The sequence below is a fragment of the Protopterus annectens genome, chromosome 8.part0 (assembly GCF_019279795.1).
Source record: "Protopterus annectens isolate FY-2018-M chromosome 8.part0, PAN1.0, whole genome shotgun sequence".
Taxonomy (NCBI): Eukaryota; Metazoa; Chordata; order Ceratodontiformes; family Protopteridae; genus Protopterus; species Protopterus annectens.
This window is the reverse complement of record NC_056741.1, coordinates 1,096,870,677-1,096,885,130: the sequence shown is the minus strand read 5'-3', so window position 1 is coordinate 1,096,885,130 and position 14,454 is coordinate 1,096,870,677. Positions and strand designations below refer to the sequence as shown.

Here is a 14,454-nt window from a genome sequence, read left to right as displayed (position 1 = left end):
TTTATGGTGTATCGCAGTGAGGTTAGCAGTTTCTTTACAAATGCCAGATGATTTAATAGTATGTCTTGGCTTTCTGCCTGAATTAGACAATTGTCCAGGTATGGGTATATCTGAATATTTGTTTGCCTGCAGAATGCAATGACTGGAGTTAGGCACTTTGTGAATACAATGGGGACAGTAGATAAGCCAAAGGGCAGTGCAGAGAACTGATAGTGCATGTAGCCTGCTCTGAAGCGTAGGTATTTTCTGCAAGATTCCCTTATTGGGATATGCAGATAAGCTTCCTTTAAGTCCAATGTTGTCAACCAGGCATTTCTGCCTAGCATGGGAAGCAGCTGAAGAAGAGTTAGCATTTTGAATTTTGGGATTACTAAAAAGGTGTTTAGAATAGACAAGTCCAGGATAGGACGCCAGGTATGTTCTTTTCTGGGTACCAGGAAAGGTCTTGAGTAAAAACCTTGTCCCCAGTCCTCCTTTGGGACAGGGTGAATAGCCCTGATACTTAGAAGATTGAGAACCTGCTGTTGAGCCCACTGATTTGGGGGTAGGTCTGGCCAACTGTTTGGGGTTGGTAAGGAGTGGAAGTGAAATCTGTATCCTTGGGAAACTATATTTAGAACCCATTTGTTTTGGGTAATGAGTTCCCAGTTTTTTTGCATGCAGGGCGATCTTTCCCCCTAAAGAATAGTCAGTTGAGCAGGGCTTGGAAGGTTTAAGGTTAAGTCATTGTGACAGTTTACTATGGGGGGGTGTCTTACCACTTCCAGCTTTGGAATAGGGCCCCCCCAACTGCTTAGGCCTGTGAGTACCTTGAGACTGAAGCCTGGGTGGTCTGCTGGTGCTGGGTTTGGACTGAGAAGGCCTGGAAGAGACAGGAAAGCACCAACTCTTAGAAGGCCAGTGCCTACTAAATCTGGGAGGCTGTACTTGCAGAACATCTTTAACAGTTTGCATAGCTTTAGCTTTTAACTCCATCTTTTTAAGTACTTCTTCTGCTTTGTTGCCAAACAGGCGGTATTGGTTTAAGGGAGCATCCAGTAATTTAGCTTTAACATGATCTGGTAAAGTTTGCTCCTTAAGCCAAGCATGCCTTCTAAGTACAAACCCAGTGACAGCAGCCCTGCAAGATGCCTCTAAGGAATCAAAACCACATTGCAAAGTATGTTTACCAACTTGTTCAGCAGAATGTATTGTTGTTGTTGTGTCTTTTGGCTTTTTCCCAGTTAGGGGTCGCCACAGCGGAACTCCGGTCCGCTAATGATTAGCAGTAGATTTTTACATGCCGAGTTGCCGGCCCTGATGCACAACCTTCAACGCCCATTCACGCATGTCTCCACACAGAAGACGCTTTAGCTGAGAATCGAACAGGACAACGTCTTACTGTGAGGCGACAACGCTACCGCAGCACCACCACCGCAGTTGTTCAGCAGAATGCATTAAATCCTGTAATTCTTTATTTTCAGCACAGTCAGGAATCAACATAATTTTCTGTTTAAGCAATCCAATAATATGCTGTTGATACTTTAACATATGAAACTGGCAGTTTAAGGCCCTAATGGCCAAAGTAGCAGAAGTGTATCCCTCCTTACCCCATCTGTCCAGGGCCCTGGAATCTCTATCAGAGGGGGTAGGGTTTTTGGCAGTAGTAGCCTTAATGCCTTTGGGTCCCTGTGAAATGGTCTCTAGATCTGCAGAAGGGTTCTTAAAAAGGAAATTGTGAGAGTCAGGTACTCTGTAATACCTGTCAGACTTCCTGGGAGCGGAGGTAAAGTGTCTGGGGTCAGGCTAGACTCCATAAAGGCATCGTCTAGAATGTCCAATACAGGAGGGGTAGCTAAAGGCCTGTGTTGAGGTAGGAGTAAGAATTCCCTAAGCCTCTTTTTGGAGTCAGAGTAATCCTGGCTTTCCCAGTGGAAATGCTCCCTAAGAGTATGCAAAGTTTCACCAAAAGAGAAATCTTCTGGAGGGGAAGCAGAGGGAATGGAGTCCTCTGCATCAGAATCCTCATAGGTAGAGAAGGGCAAATCCCGGTCATCAAAAGAAACAGAAATTTCAGAATCCTGGTCCGAAGAATCAGAAGGAAAATCAGTTCTAGGTCTCTTAGAGGAAGAAGGGTGGCTTCCCCTGATTAGAGTAATAAGGTCTTCAGCCATTTTTATTTGTTTTTTAGGCATAGGGCCTGACCATGTGGTCTGGGTGTGGATCGAGTTTTAGGCCTTGAAGAAAAACATGGCATCGGTTTGATATGCAAGTCAGTAGGTCTGAATACACCCTCAGAAGCCAGTGCCTGCACAGCGTCTCTGGACCCATCCAAGGTAGAGACATCCGCAGGTTCCATAGTCAAAGAAGCATCTTGCGGCATACCGGACTCTGAAATGGGTCTCAGTAGAGGCCTGCGAATCTGAAGTAGCGAGTATCAGGGGCTGCAAAAGCGCCTCACTGAGTACCAGCAAACTGGCGACTATCTTAACGGAAGCGTCGTCGGCAGCTTTGGACCTATGCAGTCTGTCTCTGTCTTTATCTTTGCATGTTTTCAGAATGTCGGTAGTTGGGTGGCTTACCAAAGCCATTTTTGGATAATTGAACAGAGTACCAAAATATTTAGATGCGAAAATGAATCAACAACGAATAGTTTGAGGATTGAATATGCACAAAACCGAAAGCAAGGTACATCGTGGTCTGGGCCTAGGCAAGGAATGCAGTAAGAATGAAAATCTTTATGAGGTGTTTGCTTTCCACAAGAAATACAATTGTTAAGTTTTACTGACATTGGTTTAGAGCAAGAAAAAGGATCCCGATGGAGTACTTAGTTTTTTTTTAAAGACTTTGGATCTGAAACTCAAAAACAAAAATGTCAGGAGTCGGCCGACTGGCACTTGCGAACTGCTTCTGCTTTGGACACCGCACGGCAAGAAAGATTGATGTAATGGCATCGGCTGCATGCTTTATACCCCTGACTATTGGACATCATGGAAGATGAGACAGCAACCGACGCAAGACCCAAGTCTTTGATAATCAGGCCGACAGTGCTACCTGCAAGCAGATAACCCAAATGTAACGACTGCAACAATGAAACACGAAGAACATCTAGCATTCTTGGCTAGGGAAATCACAGAAGGATAAGCCACAGGGTTACAAAATAATGCTGGTCAGGATTCTTAGTTGTAGGGGGTGGACCGTCAGGTGAAGTATATGCTGCACTAAAGGTCTCTTCCAAAGCACCTACTACAGGTGGGATGAACAAACTTTTAGGGGCGTCTACCTTTTTATTTAAATATTTATAAGTCTCAGAAATTTACATTTCTTTCTATTGGAAGTGGTCAGTTATTCTGCTAATGGCATCTGAAAATGAAATTTCTTCGACAGCAGGATTTGAAAAAATATTTTCTTCAAACTCTGACTCTACAGAATCAGGGGAAGAAACCTGGGAGGCATAGTCCAGGCCAGTCAAAGCAATTTCAGACTAGCAGTCACTATCAGAAGGAGAAGGAGACGTCTTTTTTGAGAAGAAGCAGTGGAGGTGAACTACAAGGTTTGAAAAGCCTTAGTAAGACCTTCAGTAAAAGAATACAGTTCCTCTTTAGACTCCTAAGACGTACAAATCATTTCCAACATACAAATTTCACTAAAGGAGCCCAGTACCTCTTCCCTCAACAGCAGATGGCATCTAACCCTTTGGATATAACTATATGTAGCACTCTCTTCTTGCTAACAGGTGTATTAGACTCCTGGTCATCAACAGCATCCTCAGAAAAAGACAGATGGTCCGAAGACTCTGAAAGGGCCACAGCAGAGTCATCTGTCAAGGGCCAGAGAAAAGTGGGTGAAGGAAAAGCCACTTTGGCACCCAACTATTTTCATTCCCAACTATTTTCATTTTCTTAGGAATCGGAGGGGGACATCTGATGTACCAGCAGATGTTCATAGCGGATTTTGTTAGTGCCTTAAGCCGCTGGATCTTGGGATAATTATGAAGGGAGCTGAGTCAGCACTGAATAGTTTTCAGAGTGAAAGATTATTACTACATGACCAAACTTTGTGCAACTCGTTCTAAACAAAACAAGGAAGTTGTGTGGGAATTCTGTAAGGAATTTGTCTTCCATATAGACACTTTCCTCTTTTGATGAACATAAAAAAGGGAAAAAGTACAGTTTTGTACCAACCATAAATGTAGATGTTCGAGGATTCCCTTGCTGCAGTCCTGACAATTGGGTATAGTCCGCGTCCCAGTCGGCCCGGCCCGAATACCAGAGCATGACCGGCGTCATTTCCTCAGTCTTTTCTTGCCCCAGATGTCAGAAGACCCAAAAAGACAAGTCCCAAAAACAACCTGCACCAAAAACATGTACAATATATACAGTAATATATACAAAAATATAAGCATGTAAACTCACCTACACAACCACCCTGAAACACAGAGGGGAAGGAGGGGACTGCAGCACGAACATCTACATTTATGGTAGGTACAAAACTGTACTATGTTCTTCCTTCCCTTGCTGCAGTCCTGACAATTGGGTAAAATCCAAAAGCAGAGGTAAGGGAGGCTGGCAAATTATAAAGTAGCAGGAGCTGACAACATGCCTTGTAAAACAGCTGTGGCAAAACCAGCTCTAGTCTTAGAGTATATAGGCAGGTGATAATGCCTAGAGAAAGTATGCACTGAACTCCAAGTAGCTGCTTCCAGAATATCCTTAGTTGCCACCCTTAGAAATGCTGTTGAAGTGGCAGTAGCCCTAGTGGAATGAGGCCTAATCCCAGCTGGAACCTCTTTGCCATGATGGGAATAACAAAATGCAATGCAAAAGCCAATCCACCTAGAAATAGTTTGTTTTGACACAGGCTTGCCCTGTGAACTTAAAGCAAAAGAAACAAGTAACTGCTGAGACTGCCTAAAATCTTTAGTCCTGCTCAAATAATAACGAATTGCCTGTGTACATCTAAAGTGTGCAAAATCTTTTCCCCTTTATTTTGAGGATCTGCAAAAAGGCAAATGAATAGTTTGGTTTAAAGCCACACTAGAAACCACCTTAGGCATAAAGGAAGGATTAAATGATACCCTGTCCTTATGGAAAATCAAAAGGGCTCTACTGCCATAAGGGCCTGCAACTCAGACACCCTTCTTGCAGAAGTAATAGCCAACAGAAAAGCAGTCTTCCATGACAAATATTTCAATTCAGCAGTAGCTGCAGGCTCAAAAGGTTGTAGAGTAAGTTTTTCCAACACAAAATTGAGATCCCAAGCAGGAGTAGGAGCTCACGTGGGGTCTTATATTCTTTGCCCCTCTAAGAAACTGCTTGAACAAAGGATGCGAAAACAAAGGTGGGTCACAATCATAGTGAGCTGAAATTGCTGCAGCATGAATCTTTATGGAAGAGAAAGACAAACCTTTGTCCAATAATTCAGTAAGATATTGAAGAGCCACACTCAAATTAGGCTCTGAAATCTCCAAATTCTTTGCTGTACTCCAAAATAAAAATCTCTTCCATTTTACACTCTCCTAGTACTAGGCCTTCTAGCTTCCATAATCACATTTAAAACTTGTTGAGGAAGCTGAGACCTACCATGCTTCAACACAGAATATGCCAAGCTGTGAGATGAAGAGATTGAAGCTTGACATTGAGCAGATGACCGTCCTTCTGAGATAACAGATGAGGAATCAGAGGTAAAGGCCATGGAGGCTTCTTTACAAGACTCCTTAGAAGTGGGTACCAGTGTTGCCGAGGCCAATCTGGAGCTATCAAAATCATCCTTGGCCTGTCCTGTCTGACCTTTAGTAATACCTTTGGAAGAAGAGGTAGAGGTGGAAAGGCATAGACATGAAGGTTTTTCCAACTGAAAGACAGAGCATCCACTTTCCAAGCTGTGTGATGAAACCCCTTTGTGCAATACTTTGGCAGCTGGTGGTTTAGTGGAGAAGCGAACAGATCTATGTCTGGAGTTCCCCATGACACTGTCAATTTCTGAAATACATGAAGATCCAGTTTCCACGGGGATCCATGATTTGTCTGCTTAATACATCTGCTAGGGAGTTCTGTGCTCCTGGCAGAAACCTTGCCTGAAGAGTCAGTTGCAGGCTTAACGCAGTCTCCCATAAAATCATTGCTTGCCTGCATAGAGGATAAGAATGTGTACGCCCTTGCTTGTTGATGAACCACATGACAGTTGTGTTGTCTGTCAGAATCAACACCTGCCCTGGAAGAAGTAACCATCAATGCAAACTGGACTGCTAACATCTCCTTCATGTTGATATGTAGATGCTGTAGTCTGGCAGGCCACTTGTCTTGTATCCACTTTCCATTTAGATGAGCTCCCAAGCAGTGTCCGAGGCATCTGTCGTTAAAATCTGACTCGCTCTGGCCGGGTCACAGAGAGTCCCTTGTTTAGGTGACATTCCTGAGCCCACCACAAGAATTCCTTTTGAAGGCAAGGTATTATTTGAATGACAGTGTCCAAATCTTGGCAGTGCTGTGTCCATACATTTTGAGATACCATTGCAGCTTCCTCATATGCAGTTTGGCATTGGGAAGCACCAGAATACAAGATGCCATGAACCCTAATGCTTGAAGGACTGTCCTTGCAGTCAGCACGGACTGATGAGATAGTTGATGGAAGTAAAGTGACAGACTCTTTTGTTTGTCCGGGGTTAAAAAGGCCATCTGGGCTGCTGTATTCAGTCTCACACCCAGAAAGCACATGTCTTGAGAGGGTACTAGACTGGACTTTATTTCACAGAATACCCTAGGCATCTTAGCACTGCTATGACATATTCCAGATGCTGTAGAAGGTGTTCCTTTTCTTGAGCCAGAATCAGGCAGTCGTCCAAGTAAGGATAAATTTGAATGCCTTGAAGCCTGAAGTAAGCTATCACTGGAGCCAGAACCTTTGTGAATACTCTGGGCAGTAGATAAGCCAAAGGGCAATGCAGAGAACTGATAATGAAAATCTCCAGTAGATACTTTCTGCAACTTAGCCTTATGGGCACATGAAGGTAAGCTTCCTTGAGATCCAAAGTTACCATCCAGTGATCCTTGCCCAGCAGAGGTAACAGTTGCTGTAACGTCAACATCTTGAACTTGGGAATGTCCAGATAAGTGTTGAGGATAGATAAATCCAAAATTGGTCTCCATGTGTTCCCCTTCTTTGGTACTAGGAACAGGCGAGAATAAAATCAAGCCCCTTTCTGACACAGGGACTGGCTGAATAGCCCCTATCTGGAGTAACTGAGAAACTTGCTTGTGAGCCTCTTTTCTTTGTGGAGGAGGAACATCTGGCATGCCTTTGAAAGGGGCATTGTGTGGAAATAAAATCTGTACCCGTGATGAATGATATCCAGCACCCATCTGTCTTGAGTGATTAAATCCCAATTTTCTTTGAAAAGAGACAATCTTCCTCCCAAAGGAGCTGCCAGACGAGAGTCCACTGGCAGCTGAAAAGGCAGGTCATTGGTTCTGCTTACGAAAGGACTGACCCCTGCCCTCACCAGAAGTCTGAGCAGGTGAACTGTCTGATCTAGGCGAGCCCTGCCCCTACCACGTCTAGACCTACCCCTAGACTGGGAACCATAAGCAGGATATGTCCACCCCTTAGCAGGCCAATTTCTACTAAACTTGGAGGCTGCACCTGCAAAAATCTTTAACAGTCTGCATAGACTTAGCTTTGTCCTCCATTTTCTTTAAAACTGCTTCCACAGGCGGTCCAAACAACACATCAGACTGTAAAGGAGCATCCAAAATCCTGGTCTTAACATGCTCAGCTAAATTCTGATCCTTCAACCATGCATGTCAAGAACAGAACTAGTAGCAGCCACCCTCGAGGAGGCCTGAACAGCATCAAAACCACACTGCAAAGAATGCTTACCCACTTGTTCAGACACATGAACCAAATCCAGCAATTCTTTACACTCAATACCTTCCGCCAAAGCATCCACCTTAGATTTCAATTGTGAAAGGAGATAATTCTGATATTTCAGCATATGAAATTGACAAAATTCACGCCCTCATGGCTAGAGTGGAAGAAGTATATACTTTCTTACCCCACCTATCCAAAGCCCTTGCCTCTTTATCAGAGGGTACAGGATTTTAACCACAGAAGCTTTAACACCTTTAGGCCCCTGAGAAACAGTTTCTGGGTCCGCCCTGGGACTCTTAAACAAATACTTATGAGCTATAATACCTATCAGGCTTAACAGGAGCAGGAGGCAAGGAATCAGGGTTCAGAGAAGCCTCTGCAAAACATCCTCCACCACATTCAACACAGGAGGAATAGCTAAAGGCCTATGCTGGGGCAAAACAAGAATTCCCTAAGCCTTTTTCTGGAGTCAGAGTAATCTTGGCCTTCCCATTTAAAGTGCTCCCTCATGGAGTGAAGAGTCTCTGAAAATGAAAAATCCTCAGGAGGAGAAGCTGAAGGAGTGGAATCATCCACATCAGAATCAGAATAAATAGGAAACTCTTGCAAGTCTTCCACAGAAGACTCTGAAGCCTGTGAACACTGTTCAAAACTATCAAACTCCTGTTCCACCCTAGGCCTCTTATCAGGTGGGGCATAGAACCTCTAATCAAAGTAATCAAATCTTCTGCCATTTTAAGCATATGTTTCTTAGGCACAGATACAGAAGCTGAACCCTCTAAAAGAAGCTTTGGCAACAGAAGGATAACTACCTTGGGAAGAGAGGAAGAACAGTTACCTGAGAAGCCCCTCAGCCTGGCCTACCTCCTGAGAGGGCACATCCTGTAACAGTAAAGTATCTGCCTGAGACTCCATAGAGACTCCTGGCAAAACCTCTGGCTCCGGTTCCTCACCCTAGACTTCACTGTTTTGTCCTTGCGCTTCTTAGATGACGCTTCCCAAACACTAACCTAGCACAATCAAGCCTCCTCTTAATAGTGCGCTTGTTAAATCTAGCACACAACCAAGCTCAGGCCCTAAACAAGGTATACACAATGTATGATAATCCATCTGCTTCCCACAAGAAATACAGTTATTCACTTTTTCTGACATCCGGTTAAATACTGAGGCAAGAAAACCAAAATGTTAACTCTGTATTCGGTCTGAAACTGAAAATCTCAAAATTGCTTCTGCATCGGACCATGCGGCAAAACTCTGGTATTCGGGCCGACTGGTGTCAGGACTGCAGCAAGGGAAGACGAAGAACATCAACTTTCTCAGATAAAACTTGGAAGGGAATTTCTGTAAGGGGATAAAGCCTCAGACAAGTATATGAGGCTGGCTTTCGAGTCATCTCGGAATATGGGAGTTAACAGGAAGGATGGCAGTAGTTCTGAAGGAGAAGATGACAGCACAGTGTGCAGATTTGATCAAGGATGGAATGATGTTAGCATGGGGTGCAGGCAGAAGTAGCATTTGTAAAGATAAGGTCAGGTATATTGCCACCTTTGGTGGGAACATTTCTATCTAAAGAGTTGGTATACAGCATCTCTTAGGCAAGAACAGAATTCAGTAATAGGCCAGTTTTATAATGTAATATTTTTATTAGGAGAACTATTGGACTGTGATCAGGTTTATATTTATGCTCAAAGTCTACATAACAGTAAGACTGTTTGGCCTATGCTTAATATATCATCACCCTCTTTAAGCAAAAGGGCTGGGATCCTTTTCCACTTTTTTTTATTTCTCTGGGCCTTCACAGTTACCAACAAATTTCATAAGTTTTGCGTACAAAGGTGGGCATGCACTGGTTACATGAAATAGCCAAGGCAAGTCCCAGCTGCTGCTTGGATGACTCTGAAATCATATTATACAAATATTCTTTACCCAGAATTTCACATTCAAAAAGGAGCCGAGCCTGGAGTTTTCTTTGGTCACAGTTCTTCAGTGCTGCCATTAGTAACGTACCCTCTTCTATGCAGCTTGAAGATTTTTTTCTTATTTGAACTTTATAACTTGACTTCCCTCCTCTGCTCAGAATAAGTTCAACCCTTTGTGTTTCTACTTTCTCTAAACAACTTCTTCTATTTTCCTTGTTGTTTTTTGGCTTCAGTTTCAGTGTCTTTTTACTTAGACTTTTTTCTTTGACTTCTTCACCATAAAGTTTTTTTTTTTTTGGCAGACAAGATCTAAAAGCCCTTATGCATCTCAGTCAATGTATGACAGTTCTGAACATTTTCAGTATTATGGTTTGCCCTAAGCAGACCAAACACTGGGTTAGTATCTCTGAAGTGCTGTTTTCCTATTAAAAACACACCTCTTCAAAGTCCTCATGAAAGAAGGCTCATGTACATCCTTTAACAAGAAACTTAAAAGGACATGAAAAATTCTGTTTGCATACTATTGGTAAGTAAGCAGAAGCCATTATGCAGTTATACTTTACTAAATAAACTGAGGGACTAATGGTCGTCAGAAGGTATGAATTACTGATGGCAGTAAAGAATAATACAAAAACAGCCTACCTTGACCTCGTCAAGGCTTTTGACATCATTCCCCACTCGGGAATTATAGAAAAACTCACCAGCCTGAACAGAAACCCCTACGTCACGAGATGTGTTGCCAACTATCTTACAGACAGAACTCGCACTCCAGGCCCGACTCTAAACCAGTCACAAGTGGTGTCCCACAAGGCTCGGTCCTGGGACCATTCAGCATATACTTCTCAGAAGTACAGGCAAACACAGGAGGACTATGGCTAACCAAGTCAGTCACCAATGACTGCAAACTGGGAACCATAATTGACTCTCCGGCTGACACAGACATTCTCCAAAAGAGCCTTACTGAGACTGACACCTGGTGTCAAAGTCATGTTCTCAAGCTAAATGCCAAAAAATGCATAGTCATCCCATTTGAGAAAAACAAAACACCCATGAATTACCACATAGATGGCAACCCCCTTAATACAGAAGGGGTAATAAGAGATCTTAAGTACCCAGGTAGATGGTAATCTCTCCTTTGACAATCGTATTGCCAAAGTAGTTAGGAAATCCTTCTATGTAGCCCATCTAATTACTAAAGGGTTCGCATCTAGAAATAAAGAGGTTATAGTGCCCCTCTACTCATCACTCATCAGACCCATCATAGAGTACGATGCTCCCGTTTGGGATGTACCTCACAAGACACTTCTGACAGTTGGAAAGACCAGAAAAGTACCTCACCAAGAGGATTACTGGTCTCAAACATGTGTCCTATGCAGCCCTAGTGGAAAAACTCCAGCTGTACTCAGTGGCATATTGCTTACTCAGAGGTGATCTCTGCCTGACTTACAAAGCCATGTCCAACTCAGAATTGATGGACATGCTCCACCTAAAGAAATGCAAGTCACTGCGAGCCACTCGGTCTAGTGAACTAAACCTTGCCACAAATATAAATAGAACATGCTGGAGGGATAGACTCCTGTCACAAAGACTCCCCATGCTTTAGAACAAAATTCCTAACTACATTAGGCAGAGCCCCTCACTAACACTCTTCAAGAAAAACCTTGACGAGTGAATGAGTAACAGAAAATACACCCCTGGGATCACTTCATTGGCTCTTCTTGACAGAGGCTCAGTTAATCAATGGGGCGGCGAAAGCTCACACACTCTGGCTAGGCTTATAAATGCCCTTGGGCAGATAGCCTAGTACCTACCTATGAACCTAAGATATACAAGAGGTCTCATGTCAAGAGCATCAGTACCTTCAGTGGCGTGATAAATCCACTAGTCCTCACAGGGAACATAGGCCCCGCATAGAAATGTCTGTCCGGAAAAATGGGGCAAAGAAGGTGGGTAAAACCAAATATTATAATTTCCTGTGATACTGACTTTCCCCAGAGAAGAAAACCTTTAAAGAAATAGCACACACAAGCTTCAATGATTTTAACAACAGCATCCTGACAATTTGTACTAGTTATAAATATTATGTTTTATATATCTAATAGACATTCTGTTCTCATACAAATTTCACTGCCTGTTACAGGCTTAGAAACAAAAGAAAATGCTAACATGAAACTAATCAAATTTAACTTTGAATTACAATGCAAGTTATGCAATCTTCAATTAAAAGGTTTACATAAAAAGAAGAAACATACTACAAATTTAAAATAAAACTCTGAATGAATGTAGTACTACCAGCAAATGTGAGTGCATGGACACACACACACACACACACACACACACACACACACACACACACACACACACACACACACACACACACACAAATATATTGTTTTTACACACAAAGCGGCTACTCTGTTCTGTCCAGAAACACTTAAAATAGTACTATGCCATACACGAATAGCATATTAAATAAATATTACTTTGAAACCCACCTAAGGAATTCATGGCATCATAATTATCTTTCATGACATCCTGATACAGTTCTTTGTCTGCTGAGGATAACAGCTTCCATTCTTCCTCAGAAAATGTAATTGCAACATCTTCAAATGTTTCTGGCATCTGCAAAGATGTAAAAGAAAAAAAAAACATACAATCACATCTTAAATTATTTCCACAGTTAAATGATGAAGTTTGTTAACTATGAGATAAAAATCCCTTTGCTGAAAAGTAAAAGCATGAAAAACTGCTGCTATATATAGACAGTATAATATTCCACACCTTTACATCTTGTTTGTAATCTATATAATCTATATGCAGACCTCATCATTATGAAAGATATTCAAATGGAAAGATGAAGACTGCAGCAGTCATGTGATCAGCTGCATATAGAGTACAGCTGTGCACTATTACATCTACTTAATGTACCAACAGTAACAGTAGAAAATTCAAAAAAGTCATTGTAACAGCAAATGATAAAATGTGTGCTTACTTAATTTATATCCCATTTTCCCAACAAGATTTTTTCCACATTGTGTTATATTCCCAGTGGGGAACCACGTTCCATTTCTCACCTTTTTAAATAATGACAAATATAACAGAAGACCCCTTTATTTAATTTGTATTGATCTACATTTCTTTCAGTTCTTTGAGCCTGCATTCCTCAGAGAATGGAGCTTGTGGCTGGTAAGCAGATGTGGTAACTAGCAATAGCCAAAGTATTTTAAATACCAATATAATACCGTCCTACATATGTACATGCACCTTATAACACAAAATATAGCTACATACACTTATCCATAACAATAAACAAAAGAAAGAATTGTGCTATCAAATAAGATGGTAATTAATATGTATACAGTACAATGTAAAATAATATATCCCAAATGACAGCTATTATCTGTTTTGAAATATTTGTCTGTAGAGATTGGGCCCTAAATCCTTCAAGTGAGATGTGTGGCCATCCAGGCGTACTTGAAGAAAAGGAGGCTTGTGGTCTCATCATCCAAGTACACCATGGTAATTTTGGATGCTACTCAGCTGAATATCCCTTGCAAATGGAAGGGGAAGTGAAAAAAAAGATGGGGAATCAGATGACTCGTGTTATAGATCATAGGTCCAAGGATGTCAGTACCACAGAGAGAACCGACCAGTTGCTGTTCCTGTTGTCTACCATTGCCAAGGCTTTTGACAAAGTACCTTCAGAAGCTGCCATACTATCACCAAAAGGACATCTAGCTGAACTGTACAACATGTGGACTTGTGCATAGAGCAATCCACTCATAAATGCATTACTGTTGAGCAGGGAGAGAGTGATTTACCCTTGTTAATGGTTGAGGAGAATGGCCACACAGTTAAGAAGTCATATCATATGGATGACTCCTCTTGGGTTCAAAATATCCTCTTGGGTTCAAAATATCCTATCAGCCATCCCAGATATAAGGCACACTGTGAGGCCTGGACATCTGCCAAGTCAACGTTTCCACTTAGTGAATCTCTAGTAGCTAGCCCTGCTCCTGCCTCTCTCATCCGAATGGACTAAGCTGGTGCAAGGATTCTTCCAGTATCTATACAGTTTGCAGCCTGATCCACACAAGCCCTTTCAAAAGAAGTGAGTCATTTTCAGTTAGAGATGCCTACTTCTCTAACTCCAAGATGAGATAGTCAGCCTAGACTACAGGTCTAAAGTCCTCTTCTTTGTCTTATGACACAGACTATTAAGATACTCTCGCACATGGTTGTCCACCAGTAAACCTACCCTTTGACAGTACTGTTTTCCTTATAAGAGGGCATTTCCAAAGGTGAGCACATGAGGCTTCAGCCCCACCCCATGAAAGTTACCATTGGGACTTTTGGGATTTGGCCTCCCCAAAAACTAGTAATTGCTCCTCCATACCAAGAATTCCTTCTTGAGGCTTTTATCTTGGAGTCAGAATCCCAACTCCCGGTCTCTAAGAGCATTTGACCACTTTTCTATCGTTTAATCCCTTCATAAATTCCTACATAAAAAATGTAGCAGTTCCAGACACAGTATGTTGGGACTCAACCAAGGGAAATATAGTGGCGTCTTGAAATAGCACTATCCCAAATGAAAAAGAGAATATACTGATGGATAAATGTCAAAGTGTATGCTTCAGCAGTCCTGATTTTCAAGACTCTCAATTAGTGAGCGCACATTCTTAATTCA

The 14,454-nt window shown here is 42.2% G+C and overlaps 1 protein-coding gene across 1 annotated transcript in view; it reads right to left on the bottom strand.

Annotated features, from left to right (window-relative positions):
• The window catches only part of LOC122809251 (oocyte zinc finger protein XlCOF6-like), a 551,808-nt gene that overhangs the window by 389,233 nt on the left and 148,121 nt on the right, over positions 1 to 14,454 (bottom strand). The window contains exon 2 of the mRNA XM_044080578.1: positions 12,263 to 12,389. Within this exon, the coding sequence (XP_043936513.1) occupies positions 12,263 to 12,389 (127 nt within the window). The remainder of the gene's footprint in view (positions 1 to 12,262; positions 12,390 to 14,454) is intronic.